Source organism: Lissotriton helveticus, chromosome 1_2 (genome assembly GCF_964261635.1).
Source record: "Lissotriton helveticus chromosome 1_2, aLisHel1.1, whole genome shotgun sequence".
Classification (NCBI taxonomy): domain Eukaryota; kingdom Metazoa; phylum Chordata; class Amphibia; order Caudata; family Salamandridae; genus Lissotriton; species Lissotriton helveticus.
In genome coordinates this window covers 411,548,517-411,566,671 of record NC_136058.1, presented here as the reverse complement: position 1 = coordinate 411,566,671, position 18,155 = coordinate 411,548,517, and the positions used below count along the sequence as shown (strand labels likewise).

The window sequence follows — 18,155 nt, the reverse complement described above, 5'->3', positions numbered from 1 at the left end:
TGCTGGGGTTCGAGCAGTGAGACCCGTGCTCTGGAGTCAGCTGCTCTGGCCACTGCGCCACACCTGCCTCTAAAGCAGAAAACTACCACCTGATACTCGATGCTAAGGATGACTTGGGAAACTGACAGGTTTATTAAGTGTGATGGAAAGTTGGATACCTTCCTTACAACTTTGGCTGTCACTCCTTATATTTACATTTATAAATGGAGCTGTCACTCTTTACTTTCTCTTGCTCTTTTTCTTGTATGGGGAAAAATGTTTAAACATTTAATACAAAGATACATTTAAAAAGGTATGATTTTGAGTCAGTGGAGGCTGGGCCTGCCAGGACTCGCTGCTGGTGCTGACTCTGCCACAAATGACCCGGAGACTATAACACTCACAGGAAGAGAAGAACTCAGCAGCCTCCGCTGCTTGTGCTGGCGCTGCCGTCGCTGACCCGGATGTTATTACCTGCAAAGGCCAGGGAGAAGCTCAGTCTGTTGCTGGTGCTGAATATTCCCCCGGTGACCAGGAAGTGACTCCGTTATTGCTCTCACAGGCCAGGGAGAAGTTCGGCAGCACGTGCTGACCCGGAAGTGTAACTGTGCAGTTTCAGACAGAAGAGGAAGAGGAAGGAGAGAGGGTGAGACTGAGGAGGGGGGGGAGAGGGGGCCAGGGCAGAAGAGAGTGGAGGAGGGGGGCAGAGGAGGGGGGAGGAGGGACCAGGGCAGAAGAGGGGGGAGGTGGTTGGCAGAGGAGGAGGAGGGGAGGAGGGGGGCAGATGGGGAGGGGGTAGGGGGGAGGGGGAGGAGGGGGCAGAGGAGGAGGGAGGAGGGAGGAGGGAGGAGGGAGGAGGGAGGAGGGGGAGGGGGACTGGGGCAGAAGAGGAGGGGGCAGTGGAGGAGGTGGGCAGAGGAGGGGGAGGGGAGCAGAGGAGGGGGGAGGAGGCAGAGGAGGAGGGGGCAGAGGAGGAGGGGGGAGGGGGAGGGGGAAGAGGGGGGAGGGGGAGGAGGGATGAGGGGGGAGGGAGCAGAGGAGGAGGGAGGAGGGAGGAGGGAGGAGGGGGAGGGGGACTGGGGCAGAAGAGGAGGGGGCAGTGGAGGAGGTGGGCAGAGGAGGGGGAGGGGAGCAGAGGAGGGGGCAGTGGAGGAGGGGGAGGAGGAGGGGCAGAGGAGGGGAGAGAAGGGGCGGAGGAGGGGCAGAGGAGGGGAGAGGAGGGGGGAGAGCCTGGGGCAGTTCTACATGGCCCAATATTATATATGACTCCCTTCAGTTAGCCATGGGTCATTAACAGCACATTGCATTATCAGACATGCCAACCCTCCCGATTCAGGCGTGAGACTACCGATTTCAAGGCTAGTCTCCCGCCTCCCGATTCCTGCAAGCAATAACCCGATTGGTTTCAGCTGACAGGGGTTGGTATATATTGTGTAATGTGCAGGAGCTCTAGAAGTGGTGAAAAACCAACCAAGCGTCATTAACAAGGGAATTGTCTTTTAAAGACCTGTGAAGTACTAGGGGGGCGGCTGTGTGTGTGCCAGGGAAGTTGTTTTCAGCCCGGGCTGCCACACAGGGGGCGGGGGCGGGGAGGTGCATGCAGTGCCAGCAACCGGCCAGGCCAGTGCACAACCCTTGTATCACCCTCTCTCTGCCTGCCATTGCGCTCCATGCTTTTGAAAGATAGGGAAAAAAAGTGCATTTGCGTTTCCAATGTCCGATCCTGCAGCAGCACACTTCCAAAGCCCATACATGTCAGTAACCCGATTCAAGGCCCCATTCTCCCGATTTTTTTTTTTATCTCCCACTTTGCTCTTCTGATATGTTGGCATGTATGCATTATGATATTTTTGCACCCATACTAACAGTGCTTAAACCCTAACTACACGTCCCAGAATGCTATGTATCCTTGCTGAAATTTAGGACTTTACGGTGCACTGTGCAATGGGGTCACTTTGTGACCTTGTTATAGAACAGCAAAGATTCAATCTGGTCTCAGTGTGTGGGTTTAAACTCCTTTATATTGGGAATGGGTCCATTTGGGTTTCTTACTCATTTTCACAAATACATTTAATTTGGGGGAGATTATCACCCTAATGGATTAACAGTTGTGCTAGAAGGAAACAAAAGCGTATTTTTACAGAAAAATATTAGTATCATCTTTTTTAATACATTCCTAAGCGCTTTTGCCACAGTTCCATACATTGAACTCTTTGATAACCAAACTTTGTTCTCCAAAGTATTGTGAGGGTTTTATCGAAGCAGATTCATAAAGCCCAGCTAATTACCCACTAGGGTATCCAGGCACTGGTAGCCATGCTGCTCGGGAGAATCAGTTGAACAACCAGGTCTTTAGTCCCGCCCTGAATGGAGGTTGAGGCTGGAGGGGGAGGGGGGGCCGTTCCAGGACTTCGCTGCGAGGTAGGAGAAGTAGCGTCCTCTACAGTTGCTTCGGCGGATGCAGAGGGGTGTGGGACAGGGAGGTGGAGCGCATATGTCTGAAGGCATGGTGGAACCTTAGGTGGTGGTTGATGTATGCTGGTGGGAAACGGCCACTACAACGCGGCCGTTTCCACGCACACCATAACCACGCATGCATTACAACGCATGCTGGTTACAACGAGAAACCTTTACCACGCATACCTTTACTACGAAAAATGTAGTAAAGGCATGTGTGGTAAAGTAAAAAACAAAAACAAAGGGGGAGCTTGGGGGGTCTCCCCCCAACAAAATAAAAGCGTGGGTTTAAAAAGAAAAAGACGTACCTGTTTGAGAAAAAAGATGTGAAGGAGATCGGCGTCTTAAGAGGAAACGGAAAAACACTTCCGCTTCCTCTTAATGACGTACAACGTCACCACGGAAAAACGAGGAGAGGTAAGGAGGAATGAGCGGGTGTTCTAGCAGAGAGATAAATTAAAAAAGTACATTTAAAGGGTGAAAATCCGTTAACATGAAAATACCATTTACATGCATACTTTTACAACGAAAATCGTTGTAAAAGTGTGCGTGTAAAAGGTATTTTCGTGGTAAAGGACGTGCGTGGTGACTGCATTCCGTTGTAACGCATGTGTGGTAAAGGCATGCGTTACAACGGAATGCATTGTAAAATCATACAATTATGCTGGTCCTTGGTTTTGCAGGGCTTTGTAGTTGTGGGTCAGCGTCCTGAATTGACACCTTTTGTGGACGAGGAGCCAGTGGAGTTTTTTGAGGTATGGGGTAATGTGGGTATGTCTGGAGAGGTTGGCCGCTAAGTTCTGTATGGTCTGCAGTCTCTTCAGGGTGTGTGTGGTAATTCCTGCATAGGGTGCTGCCGTTGTCCAGGCGGCTAGTAACGAGGGCTTGAGTGATAGTGCGTCTGGTGCTGATTGGGAGACATTTGAAGATATTTCAGAGCATGCAAAGAGTCAAGTAGCAGGCGGAGGAGACTGCGTGATGTGTTTTTTTTGGGTGAGTTGGTCCAGGAGGATGTAGAGTTTCCGGGCATGGTCTGTAGGAGTGGGTGAGGGTCCTAAGTCAGCAAACCACCAAGAGTCGGTGTTCCCGAAGATCAGTTTGTCTGTTTTTTCTGTGTTGAGTTTGAGGCAGTCGTTTTGCATTCAGTTGGCGACACTTGTTCAAACTAGCTTATGAAACTATAACTTACAGTTCATTGAGATATTAAGGGTTCGTAGAACCCCGGGCAACACATATTTGGGGCTCCCTATTTGGAATACATTTGAATTTATTACCCCTTTTAGGCTCAATTGAAGTCCCTATAATGCCAAAAAAAGATTGAATCATGTTAAACCTTCAGAACCCTGGGCAGGCAGAAGCATCTAAAAGCCCAAGCTGGCTATAGTCCAGCCAAGACCTGTCAAAGAAGCTTGCACAAACATTGATAAAGATATTTCTTTTTGAGTTTGGGTCTAGATCTTTTACTTGCAAAAACATTTTATGTGGATATCCAGCCAGCTTGTTATTCCTATTTCAGGGACATGCCTGTGTAAATTGTGTGTCTGTGTGCGGCATTGAAGATGTGGTTGAGAGATATCTGGTGTGTTACATTAATCCATTTATAAATGAGGTGTGAGGCTGTACAAATGAGAGTTGGAGTTTGTGTCACATCTGTGAGTATACAGTTGAATGGGGTTTTAAAAGAGCAATTTCCTTCTGTGTGTGCTGTAAAAATGTTGCCAAAGACAAGCCTGTCTGCTCCCAGGCACGCATCCGCTGGGACCAGGAGTCAGGTAGTATCCTCAATATTTCGCATATTCAGCATAAGATCTATTGTCTTTCAGGTACACAGATTTTTGTATCTCCCCCATGCATGTTTCAACTTTAGAAGCAAATGGTGTGTATACCAGCCACACATATAGAGGAATCTGATACTTAACAGCCCTCACTGTGACCATCAAATAATAAGACTCTTCTATATCCTCAGATTTCGGAGTCGTTAAAAGAGGCTTTACTAAACCCACCCTCCCTAGGCAAAGATAAGGTGGAAATACTCAAATTGTTAGAATCTTCTAAGCCGGATAGCCTGTTCTTAACTGAAACCTGGTTGTCAGAGGAATCTACTCCAGATCTCCAGAACCCATACCCAAAGATGACTGACTGACTGACTCAAGCATTTGTAGAGCGCACAAATGCCGCGGCGTCTTGGCGCTGAAGATATAGAGCAGAGGGGAGGCGGGGGGGCAGATCGATTTAGGCAAAAAGCCAGGTCTTTAGATCTTTCCTGAAGCTGGTTTTAGATTTTTGGGCACGAAGTGCTGGGGGTAGCGAGTTCCAAATTTTAGCCACCTGGTAGGAAAAAGACTTTCCCCCCCATCGGGCTCTGTTTATTCTGGGTTGGCAAACTAGGTCGTGGGTGGCTGACCTCAGTGTGCACGAAGGTACATATCGTGGCAGTAGGTTGTTGAGGTCGTCAGGTCCCTTGCCATGCAGGGATCTATGTACCAGGCAAAGAGCTTTAAACTGGATGCAACGTCTGACCGGGAGCCAGTGCAACTCCTGGATGGCTTTGGACGTAGGGTGGCGTCTGGTTAGGTTCAGTAAGGCTCTGGCCGCCGCGTTCTGAATTGCCTGTAGTTTGGACAGTTGTTTTTCTCCTGCTCCTAGATAGAGGGAGTTACAATAGTCTATCCGGGACATTACGAGGGCTCCCATCACCGTCTTCCTTAGCGTGTTTGGGATTTAGGGTAGGATTTTCCTGAGCACCTTGATGCTATGGAAACAGGCGGAAGTTACCTGATTCACCTGGGCTTTACATGAGAGTTCTTTGTCTAATAAGAACCCAAGGTTTCTGACCTTGTCTACGGGGAGAGGGCAGGCTCCTGCTTCGGGGGGCCACCATAGCTCATTCCAGATGGAAGATTTATGACCGAACTCGATGACTTCAGTTTTATCTGTGTTCAGTCTAAGGAAGTTATTACTCATCCAGTTCTTAACCTGAGTAAGGCAGTTCTTAAAACACTCTGCCATGGCATCAATAGATTGTGAGATGGACACAATAATTTGTGTGTCGTCGGCGTAAGACACCAATTGGAGGCCATGGGATCTAATCAGGGCAGCCAGGGGAGTGACGTATAGATTGAACAGCGTAGGTGACAGTGCCGAGCCTTGGGGGACCCCACCCGGAAGGGAGAATTCATCAGATTGTAGTCCATTCCAAATCACTTGGTTAGTGCGGGTAGTTAAAAAGGAGGCGATGAGGGCCAGGGCAGGGCCGGTGAAGCCTAGGGAGGTAAGTCTTTGTAATAGGACGGAGTGATTTACGGTGTCGAAGGCCGCTGTATGGTCGAATAGTATCAGGGCCGTCCTCCCGCCTTCGTCCATGGTTTTGTGGATTTTTTCGGTGGCCATGTTAAGGGCTGATTCCGTGAAGTGTAGGGGTCTGAAGCCATGTTGTGAAGAATCAAGTAGCTTCTTTTCCTCCACATGCCGCATTATTTCCTGGTTCATGGCTTTTTCCAAGATTTTTGCGGGTAGGGGCAAACAGGAAATGGGACGGTTGTGTTTGGGTTCCGAGGGGTCAAGGGTATCCTTTTTAAGAATGGGTCTGATGCAGGCCATTTTCCAGTTTTTTGGAAACTCTCCTTGAGAGATTATTTTATTAAGCAGGGGGGTCAGAGTATTTGCAATGGTCTCAGGGATTAGGTGCAGTACATAAGGGGGGCAGGGGTCCAGTGGAGAGCCAGATTTCATCTGGGTGATTAGGTCGTACACTTGTTGCTTCTCGAGTGGGGGAAGCTGGAGAAATAGGGGGGGATTATATTGGTATGTCCAACTTCGTTTGTGAGTGTGGCGGATACCATGGTGCTAAGGTCATCATATACTGTTTGCACTTTCTTTTGAAAGAAGGTGGCCATTCCATTGACAAAACACTGATCAGGACTAAAGACAGTGTCTCGAGGAGTTTTTGTTAGGTGAGCAACGGTTTTGAAAAGTTCCCTAGAGGAATTTGCGGAGTTTTGGATTTTTTCTGTGAAATAGGCGGATTTTGCTTGGACTATTGTAGTTTTATACTCCTGTAGAGTTTTTAGATATTCCAGTTTTTTTTCATGGCTGTAGTCAGAGCGCCAAATCCGCTCTATGCGTCGGCACTTAATCTTGGCTGCTTTCACCTCCGCCGTATACCATTGTGCGGTGATGAGCCGTTTCCTGGGTTTCTTTGGTTCAATTGGGGCCAGTTCATTGACGGCCTCAGTGATCCAATTGTTGAAATTAGAAGCCCAATCCTCACTGTTACCACATTCAAAGTCGGGAGGATTTCTATCCAGCGTCTCAGCAAGTAGATTGGATTCAAGTTTTTTCCAGGGACGGGTTTTTTCAGGAGGTAGGTAACTTCTGCGCTGAGTTTAGGATTATTTATTTGTAAGTTAAAAAAGATGGCATTATGGTCCGACCAAGGTACAGGGGTGATAGACCTGATTTTTATGGAATTGCTGTTGGAAAAAATCCTGTCAAGGGTATGCCCTGCTGAGTTTGTGGGTTTGTCAATCAGTTGCTTCATATCGAAGCTAAGAAGGTTATCAAGAAGAGTGGCTGAGTCTGAGTCATTATTTAACTCTAAGTGATAATTGAAATCACCTAGGATAGTATAGGTAACTGCGTCAAACGTTGTTTCTAAAAAAGTGTGTAAAGCTTTGGTGAAGGGACTTCTAGGGCCGGGGGGACGGTACACTAACAGTCCCTCGAAGATCAAGTGGTTGTTCTCTTTGATCTTAAAGGTCATAGCCTCAGCCTCTAGGACTGGTTGGGGGCAGGCAATTATCTTGAGGTGTGATCTATAAATTATCGCGTTTCCTCCACCTATGGATCCCGTTCGGTTCGTGCATTCGACAGAGTAGCCTGTGGGCGTGGCGGTGTTCCAGTCAGGGCCAGAGGCGGGTGATGCCCAAGTTTCTGTGAGGAACATGAGATCAGTGCTGTGATCGATGAGTAGAGCTTCAATCTCGTGTTTATGCTTTGGCGTAGATCTTACATTAAGTAATAAACATTTAAGATATCTATTCCTATGTGGCACTGTATAAGAGCGGTAATCCGGAAGGGTAGCCTGTGGTTAGTTTGTTGAAACAGGCTGCGCTTTTTTATCTGAAGGTGAGTTGGCCAGGTTAGGTGTGACAGTCAATGGGATGATTGGCACTTGAAAGCCGCAAGAGGGACAAGTGGGGGTAATGTCGGTGTCCCTAAAATCAGTTTTAGTCGAGTGTTCGCAGCGGCGTAGGTCAAAACTACATAGATCAGATTTAGAGTAACATAGGCCAGGAAAGCGGGCAGGGTTTCTGGCACTAGGCGCGGACGGGCGCAGACGGGCTTGCCTTAGGTGCGCCCGCTGCGCTCGTCCGCTGCGCGTCCGTGAATGCACATGTCTTGTAGGGGGGATGAGGCGTAGGAGCGGGGGGCGTGGCCGACCGTAGTGGGCGTGGCCTTGGGAGTCCCCGTCAGTATCGTCACAACAAAGTAGGTAAGCCGCGGTAGCGATAAATCCGCTACGCGGGAAACAAGTTTAAAGTGCAGTTGCAGATTATGAAGCCCAAGGGAGCAAGGCAAGTTTAAAATCACAACAGTTACAAGATTGCTAAAAGTAATATTATCGGACGATGTATCTCCCGGCTGTGCCTCAGGAGAGCTATATCTTTACCGTCGCGCTAGCAGTCAGCGCTTTAAGTAGGCGTAGGTGGGGGGCGTGGCCGACCGTAGTGGGCGTGGCCTTGGGAGTCCCTGTCAGTATCGTCACAACAAAGTAGGTAAGCCGCGGTAGCGATAAATCCGCTACGCGGGAAACAAGTTTAAAGTGCAGTTGCAGATTATGAAGCCCAAGGGAGCAAGGCAAGTTTGAAATCACAACAGTTACAAGATTGCTAAAAGTAATATTATCGGACGATCTATCTCCCGGCTGTGCCTCAGGAGAGCTATATCTTTACCGTTGCGCTAGCAGTCAGCGCTTTAAGTAGGCGTAGGTGGGGGGGCGTGGCCGACCGTAGTGGGCGCGGCCTTGGGAGTCCCCATCAGTATCGTCACAACAAAGTAGGTAAGCCGCGGTAGCGATAAATCCGCTATGCGGGAAACAAGTTTAACGTGCAGTTGCAGATTATGAAGCCCAAGGGAGCAAGGCAAGTTTAAAATCACAACAGTTACAAGATTGCTAAAAGTAGTATTATCAGACGATCTATCTCCCGGCTGTGCCTCGGGAGAGCTATATCTTTACCGTCGCGCTAGCAGTCAGCGCTTTAAGTAGGCGTAGGTAGGGGGGGGCGTGGCCGACCGTAGTGTGCGTGGCCTTGGGAGTCCCCGTCAGTATCGTCACAACAAAGTAGGTAAGCCGCGGTAGCGATAAATCCGCTACGCGGGAAACAAGTTTAAAGTGCAGTTGCAGATTATGAAGCCCAAGGGAGCAAGGCAAGTTTGAAATCACAACAGTTACAAGATTGCTAAAAGTAATATTATCGGACGATCTATCTCCCGGCTGTGCCTCAGGAGAGCTATATCTTTACCGTCGCGCTAGCAGTCAGCGCTTTAAGTAGGCGTAGGTGGGGGGGGCGTGGCAGACCGTAGTGGGCGAGGCCTTGGGAGTCCCCGTCAGTATCGTCACAACAAAGTAGGTAAACCGCGGTAGCGATAAATCCGCTACGCGGGAAACAAGTTTAAAGTGCAGTTGCAGATTATGAAGCCCAAGGGAGCAAGGCAAGTTTAAAATCACAACAGTTACAAGATTGCTAAAAGTAATATTATCGGACGATGTATCTCCCGGCTGTGCCTCAGGAGAGCTATATCTTTACCGTCGCGCTAGCAGTCAGCGCTTTAAGTAGGCGTAGGTGGGGGGCGTGGCCGACCGTAGTGGGCGTGGCCTTGGGAGTCCCTGTCAGTATCGTCACAACAAAGTAGGTAAGCCGCGGTAGCGATAAATCCGCTACGCGGGAAACAAGTTTAAAGTGCAGTTGCAGATTATGAAGCCCAAGGGAGCAAGGCAAGTTTGAAATCACAACAGTTACAAGATTGCTAAAAGTAATATTATCGGACGATCTATCTCCCGGCTGTGCCTCAGGAGAGCTATATCTTTACCGTCGCGCTAGCAGTCAGCGCTTTAAGTAGGCGTAGGTGGGGGGGCGTGGCCAACCGTAGTGGGCATGGCCTTGGGAGTCCCCGTCAGTATCGTCACAACAAAGTAGGTAAGCCGCGGTAGCGATAAATCCGCTACGCGGGAAACAATTTTAAAGTGCAGTTGCAGATTATGAAGCCCAAGGGAGCAAGGCAAGTTTAAAATCACAACAGTTACAAGATTGCTAAAAGTAGTATTATCAGACGATCTATCTCCCGGCTGTGCCTCGGGAGAGCTATATCTTTACCGTCGCGCTAGCAGTCAGCGCTTTAAGTAGGCGTAGGTGGGGGGGGCGTGGCCGACCGTAGTGTGCGTGGCCTTGGGAGTCCCCGTCAGTATCGTCACAACAAAGTAGGTAAGCCGCGGTAGCAATAAATCCGCTACGTGGGAAACAAGTTTAAAGTGCAGTTGCAGATTATGAAGCCCAAGGGAGCAAGGCAAGTTTAAAATCACAACAGTTACAAGATTGCTAAAAGTAATATTATCGGACGATCTATCTCCCGGCTGTGCCTCAGGAGAGCTATATCTTTACCGTCGCGCTAGCAGTCAGCGCTTTAAGTAGGCGTAGGTGGGGGGGGCGTGGCAGACCGTAGTGGGCGAGGCCTTGGGAGTCCCCGTCAGTATCGTCACAACAAAGTAGGTAAACCGCGGTAGCGATAAATCCGCTACGCGGGAAACAAGTTTAAAGTGCAGTTGCAGATTATGAAGCCCAAGGGAGCAAGGCAAGTTTAAAATCACAACAATTACAAGATTGCTAAAAGTAATATTATCGGACGATCTATCTCCCGGCTGTGCCTCAGGAGAGCTATATCTTTACCGTCGCGCTAGCAGTCAGCGCTTTAAGTAGGCGTAGGTGGGGGGGCGTGGCCAACCGTAGTGGGCATGGCCTTGGGAGTCCCCGTCAGTATCGTCACAACAAAGTAGGTAAGCCGCGGTAGCGATAAATCCGCTACGCGGGAAACAATTTTAAAGTGCAGTTGCAGATTATGAAGCCCAAGGGAGCAAGGCAAGTTTAAAATCACAACAGTTACAAGATTGCTAAAAGTAATATTATCGGACAATCTATCTCCCGGCTGTGCCTCAGGAGAGCTATATCTTTGATGACCAAAAGAGGACGAGCTCAGAGGAGGGAGTGAGATAGCAGCAATTATTCACCAGTGGATCCACACATCTCTTTTACAAATTACTCAAACTGAAGGGGTAGATCTGCTTCCCTTCCTCATTTTTGGAATTGATAACTTCAACTCGTACTCTAAAGATAATGAATTTGCTGAGTTAATGACGTTGAATTTACACCAACACATTACATGCTCAGGTCACATAAAACCAAATCCCTTAGATCTGATCTGGCTGTATAATTTGAATCGACCCAATATAATCATTGCTTCTTGCATACGGTCCAACCATTATTTGATCAGCGTTTGTATTCCAGTAGATTTTTCTAACTTGATCCACAAGCAGGAAATTAAAACCATATGCAAATGCCAAAAAATAAATACAGAGCCAGTGTTATCAACACTTTCAAACACCTTCTCCCTCTTACCATCAATTGAAGGCTTTCTCTCCAAAGAAAAATAATCCACTCTGTGGCTCAGACAGGCTAGTGACCCACACCCCTCAAATCCAACAGCGTGTTATAAACCGCACCAGACCAGTGCCCTGGTACAAGCCAGAGTTAAAGGATTTGAAACCTGCATTGCGTCAACACTGGTGGGAAAGGGATGATGAAGAGAGCAAAATCAAATTTAAAACGGAACTTGCAGAATATAAAGGCAAAACCGCACGTGCAAAGCCCTTTTAATAGGCAAATAATAAAAACAGCTTTTTGATATCCTGAATGATTTGTCACCCCCAGATGAAATGAAAACGTTCCTGACTCCTATCGGGGCATTCTGTGGCAATTTAAATACTTAACAAAAAATTCTTTAAAGCTAGTATAAACAATTGCAGCAGCAGTAACTCTGAAGTTGAGTCTGAAAAGAACTCTACTCTCCTTATCCTTGTTTGAAGAAATAAACAAGCTCCATCAATTTGTGATCAAGGTCAAATCCAGGTCACCAACTGACCCTTGCCCTCCAGCAGTCAGAGAATCTCTGACCTCCGCAATCAATCAATCAATTAGCATTTGTAAAGCGTACCCCAAGGATATCTGGGCGGTGAGAGTGCTGCGTCTCCGTCAAAGAGCAATCCCATGCAAAGCGTTTTCATCAATTCAGCAGCTCAAGCTGTCGCTCCAAGCGCGTTTCAAAATGCTGTAAAGCTCATGTTACTGAAAAACCAGGGAGAAGTCCCGGATATAACCAAGAATTATAGGCCAATACCTCTGCTCCCTTAACCTGCAAAAACTATTGGTCACAGAACTGTCTTCAAGAGGTTCCAGGCTTTATAACTACACCAGCTCTCAGTTGTTAATTTTTATTGATGGAATGTCCGCCTCACCACTTCAGGTTCAAAATATGATTCAATTTAATTATTACTTGATGAGGTTCAATCAGCTAAAACTGGATACTGACCAAACTGAGATTGTAATTCTAAAGAATAAGACCAATCTTTGGAACCAACTTTACTCTCCAACAAAAATGAGATTGTTATCTGAGCCTAACCCCACAGCTAAAAGCCTCTGAGTGATAATCAATAGTAATCTTAGCAAGAACCAGCAGGCTGGAGCAGTCGGATCTAAATACAGATTTATCCTGAAACTACTTAAGAGAATAACCCCACTCCTCCCACTTAAGGCAAGAAAAGCAATAGGGGTGGCTGCAGTCCTATCTAGATCTCATCATGCCAACCGAGTATTTGTAAGAATGCCCAGTATCACCATTCATAGCCTACAAGTAATTCATAGCGACACAGATTGTTTACTACATGATCTACAGAGGTGGGCACACGCCACACCTATATTGAAATAACAAATCCCCTCTAAGACCCTCTGCCTCAGCCCTAAAGGGGTGAGAGGTCTAGCCCCTCACTTCATTGCAAGCCAGGTGGAAATGCATACACCCGTACAAAAGCAGAGATCTCCTCGCTTGAATTTGCTTTCTATTCCAAAATTACAGAGGATCAGATCAGGTGGACGCAGCTTTGGTACAAGCTCCTTCCATTCGGAGCTCTCTCCCGGCTAAATCCATTTGAATCTAACTTCAAGTGTTTTCCCAGAAACCTGACAACCCACAAACCTATTCATGCTCGATTCTTCCGGGTCTGATTGGTTGTCTCCTCTTTTATGTATTTCTGATTCAGTTCCAAGAAACCCCAGGTTGAACATGCTCTCTATATATGCAATGACATAACATGCGTTTTGTAGATCCTGTTGAAGTTTGGTGTGTTGGAACGTGCTTCAGTCACTGAACTGAATATTGCAAAAGAGAGCTGTACAGTGCAAGTGAGGATGAAAGCACAGTCTTGTCTGCCAGGGTATTATAACCCTTTAATTGCTGCAAGGCTGTTGCAGTATTCAATTTTTGTGGTAGCACAGTGTACAATTTGAGCAGACCAAGGAACAGACATAGTGTTGGAAACATTTGAAATCCGTGCCTTTCATAATATTTGAACTATGTTGCGGGTATTTTGACATTTTAATGATTCATTTTTGTCTGGTTTTAGAAATGAGCGATATTCTCATCACACTGGGGTTGGTGAGACAGGAAGGAGTATTTTGACCTAACTGTCCTGTGATAACGTGTTGTCTTTTCTCTTTTCCTCTCCTCTGCAGACATTGAGACTTGAACATCACTTTACCAGAATGGGGAGAAGACGGGCTCCAGGAAAGAAAGTGACAGCGCAGTGTTCACGTGAATCCGTAAGAGCCACAGTCCCATCTTATCCTCTTCATGACGTCTCAGCTTCAAGATCTCGAAAAGATACTCAGAGGGACAATGAGCTGGAACCGCTTTCGGAGAACCTGCCGCACATTATCCTTCTATCCATGCTGGAGGAGTTGGAAGACAAACTGGAGAACTTGCTGAATACTGTGGAAGACGTACCTTCTAGAGTCGCTGGGCTGATTAAGAAAATCTGGATAGAAAAGGATCAAGGTTACCTAGATAATGCTGGAGTGTCTTTGGAGATGACCTGTCCGGCGAGCATTAGAGATTGTGCTATTAGCCGGTCTCTTGCGACACCTCAACTGGACAGGTCAGAGGAACCGAGCTTGTGTCTTCAGCCAGTGTTCGCTGATGGGCATGCACCAAAGCAGGAGTGTACGCTCTCCTCGCCAACTGATGTTCAAGTGCGTCCAGAGGAGCCAAACCTTTGTCTACAGCCAATGTTTCCTGATCTACGTCACCCAAACCAGGACCAGTGCTTGCAACCTGGGTTTCCAGATAGAAATGGAGTACAGCAGGATTGTCCTCTATCCCGGTGCCCTCAGACAGATCCTCCATGCAGATCACTGGAGGCAAAGCTGTGTCTTCACTCAGAATTTGTTGATGGGCAGACACTACAGCAAGACCACAGCATACAATCAGCGTTCCCAGAAGAGTGGGAGCCAGATGAGCCCCTGAAGCAAGAACCATCCCCATTGTCTGATAATAGCTGGGACCAACAACAAAACCTCTGCCCACACCCACTATTTCCTGAAGGACACGAACAACAGCAAAACCACCGTATACAACCCATGCTACCAGATAGGAACGGACCTGGTGATCCCTTGGAGGAAGCATTGATGTGTTCTGATTTCCAAGATCCCCAGGAGAACCAGTGCCTACAACCCGTGTCACCTGATGGGATGTCATCAGACGAACACTTAGAGTCTGGGCTGTTGTCCTTTGATGAGTTGGGGTCACAACAAAGCCAGCGTCTACAGCAACACCTATGCTTGAAGCAGGAACTTCCTTATGCGCAGGATCCAAATGTGAACTATGAGCTAGAATCTATGCGCCCTGAAGCACAGGAACCAGGTCAAAATGACAATCTAGAACCGGCCTGTACAGATGCACACCGTTCAAATCAGAATTACAAGCTAGATCCACTGCACACTGCGGCACAGGACCGAGATCTAGAGTCAGTGCTTCCTGAAGCACAGAAACCAGATCAGAACTACTCGGTGGAACCCCTGCACACTGCGGCACAGGACCGAGAGCTAGTGTTAGTGCTTCCTGAAGCACAGGAACCAGATCAGGACGACGAGCTAGAACAGACCTGTGCAGATGCACATAGTTCAGATCAAAAGTACAAGCTAGAACCTCCCTGTACTGATGCAGAGGGTTCAGATCAGAACTACGTACTTGAACCACTACATCCTGAATCACAGCATCAACATCAGAACTGCAAGGCAGAACTGCTCTGTCCTGATGAGCGGGGTCAGTGTGTGCCTCCATCATTCCTGGGACTGGATACACATACTGCAGATGAAGACTCAATGGAGAGAGGAAATACAAAATCACATCTATTGCTGTTCGAAGCTACCCCAGGTATGTGTTTTACTATAAATGGACACTCGGAGTGCATACTAACACATGTAACCTCTTAAAAATGCGTATGGGCAGATTTTAGAAAGTCTCCAAGGGGATCATTTGGGATTGGGTGGGACCCCCTGAGCGATACTGACCCCCAGAGTATGAGTACACAGGGTGCAGATGTTTCCTTGCATTCTCCTCCTCTGGTTCCATACAGGACTGTATCCTTCCTGTGCAGAAACAGGCCTGGTAATGGGACTCTGCATGAAACAAATAGGCCAGTAGCTCTTGTTGTTCCTTGTTCGTCCCCATTCCAGACTGAGGAACTGGAAATAGCACCAGTCATGGGAGGATTTACTGGCCAGAATCACAAGTAATAGTCGGATGCAAGTGATGTGGTGTTCATTGAGAATAGCAGACATGTGCAGTCTGGAGAGGGAACTGTGTTTCCAGTTGCACAGTTACATTGGGTAAGACGCAGTCGTCTCCAGTTCCTGATATAAAAATCCTAGTCTGTATTCGGCCTCAACAGCAGGGCTGACCAGGGATGTTGTTGTCACTGCAGGGTTCTCCAGAAGTGCACACCACCTCATGATAGACAGATACACAAAGGTTTTGGAACTCTGAGGTGACGTGCAATAATCTTATTATATGCACCAGGTGGTACTTTATCTTGTATAATACATGGTCACACCATCACCTTTCCCACAAACCTTGGTGCGTAGCTCCTACATATGCAGCAGCTAACATGTTTGCAAACATGAAGAATTAACTTAAAACCTCTTGTGCAAAAATAAACCTAAAAACTGTTAGATATTTGTTGCAAAAAGATGTTAGAAACTGTTCAATAAAAGTCCATAAAAAAAAAGCTACAGTAGCTCGAAACGTGTAGAAGCATGCAGAAATATTCCACCCTTCCTTTATCTAAGGAAACTAATAGACATATTCCCTCTGCTTCTCATAGTAAGCTAGTAACATACAGCAGAAGTAATAAAAGCAAAGTTCTGTTTGTTGCTTTAAACAGCTGCTTCAATTATGCTTCATGGGGTGGAGTGGAATTGGATAGACTGGAGTGGAGTGTTGTGGGGTACATTAGGGTGGAGTGGAATGGGGTAGATTGGGTGGATTGTAGTGGGGTGGTTTGGATGGAGTGGGGTAGATTGGATGGAGTGGGGTAGATTGGATGAAGTGGAGAGGGATAGATTGGGTGGAGTGGGGTAGATTACAGTGGAGTGCAGTAGATTATGGTAGATTGGAGTTGGGTAGATTGTGGTAGTTTGGAGTGTGTAGATTGTGGTATGAGTGTAGATGAGTTGGATAGATTGCAGTGGGATCCATTGAAATGGAGTTAGGTAAATTGGACTGAAGTAGAGTGAGGTAGATTGGGGTGAAGTCAGTTAGATTGGAGTAGATTAGAGTTGGGGTAGATTGAAGTGGAGTGGGGTAGACTGGGGTATGTTGGAGCAGAGTGGGGTAAATCTGAGTGGAGTGTGGTAGATTGGGGTGAAGTCGGGTAGATTGGGTTAGATTGAGTGTATTAGGGTAGATTGGATTGGAATGGGGTAGATTGAGTTAGAGTGGGGTAGATTGTGGTGGGTAAATCGGGAATGGATAGATTGGAATGGGGTGAATTGGAGTGGGATGGATTGGGGTACGTTTGAGTGGAGTGGGGTGGATTGGAGTGGGATAGATTGGAGTGGGGTAAGTGGTGTGGAGTAGAGGGGTGTGGAGTGTTGTTTCATGGGGTGAGTGGCATAGATTGGAGTGGAGTGGTGTGAAGTTGAGTGGCGTAGTGTGGAGTATACTTGGTGTGGTTGCGCACTGCCATTACAGACAACACATTTTCAATTGAAATGATCATTACATTTACACCGAAATATGGTTTTACTGCGCATAAATGATAATGTTTGCAAATGTCATCCCCTAGTGTATTAATGTGTTTCAATCTTATTCAAATATTTTTCTCCACACTTCAGTAATACAAAACAAATGTGCTTCATTTGTACTAATTCTGATATATTCTGAAACAGTTCAGTTCTTTTTTTTAGGTCTTGCCGCAACAGCGCTTAACTTTGTGGGCTTACTGCTCACCCATTACTTTTTATTTGTTTCTCCTTTAAACAGCCTTGCTTCCAAATGGCTAATCTTTCCTACTTGTCCCTCCTTTTCGTAGATTGTTCCCTCCCAAGGAGCACCGTCCCGTTACTTGTATACTTGTAATGGTCCCATATTATCAACTGCTTTAGGCACTTTTTCTTTTTTCTTTGTCTTAGAGCACTTCATATGAACACTTTTTTCACTCGCTCCAAGCTTTTTTGTAAATAGCTATAATTCTTGTTCTTATCTCGTCACATTTGCTGTTCATTCACAGACCGAGATCAAATGTCAGATGATGTTTCCCCTAAAAAGTCTGTTCTTTCTCGGACTTCAAAGTAAGAGAGCCAGTTCCTCACTGTCTCACTCATCGCTGCTTGCCTCTCCTTACTTGTAATGTATAAAAGCAAATTACTTCATTTTCTTGCCTTCACCACCTCCCCTTCGCATAATGGTAGCAGCCGTTTCAACTAAAGTGCTCATGTCTACTGCTGCCGACCAGAAACTTCACTGCCGACTGTAAAGTTGGCAACTAAGGTACTGGAAGGACGGCTTGGGGTGGAGGGGACATTGGCATGTACAGAGGGCATGCCATTGAAGCATCTTTTGGCAACTCTCACCAGCAGCATCATGACGCGACCCTGCCCCATCTGTACAACGTTTCCGGGCCGAAAGCAGTATAGGATAATAGCTATATATTCTGTAACCAGTCTGTTTGCTACGTACAATCCACTGTACCAAATGATATGAGGTATTCTTAGTACATGTATTTCTAAAATGTCACATGTTGTAATATTTAGGACACATACTATTGTAATGCAAGTTGATCTCTAGTAATGTTTAGGACATGTATTATTTGTAAAGTAGAAATGCTTTCCACTTAAAAGTGAATATGTATACTTGGTAGTTTGTTTAAAGGACTAATCAAACCAAATGTCAGAAGTACAATGCTATAGAACTGTGAAGCACTCTGATACCCAGTTGGGTCATGTTGGCACTATATAAAACACTGAATTAATAAATGAATAATACACCTGAGTGCGAGAGCCCCCCCACCCCACACCTGGTGCCTGCTCTGAAGAAGGTGTGTGAGGGCTGAA

General features: G+C 46.8%; 1 protein-coding gene across 2 annotated transcripts in view; it reads left to right on the top strand.

The window, feature by feature from the left end:
• LOC144806772 (uncharacterized) overlaps positions 1-18,155 on the top strand; it is a 155,157-nt gene that overhangs the window by 67,682 nt on the left and 69,320 nt on the right. Inside the window, exons 1-2 of one of the 2 annotated variants that reach the window (XM_078673001.1) lie at positions 481-625; positions 13,278-14,976. In XM_078673001.1, the coding sequence (XP_078529127.1) occupies positions 13,308-14,976 (1,669 nt within the window). In that variant the 5' untranslated portion in view covers positions 481-625; positions 13,278-13,307. Of the gene's footprint in view, positions 1-480; positions 626-13,277; positions 14,977-18,155 lie in introns of those variants that run through there. The other variant, XM_078673000.1, reaches the window with a different exon arrangement.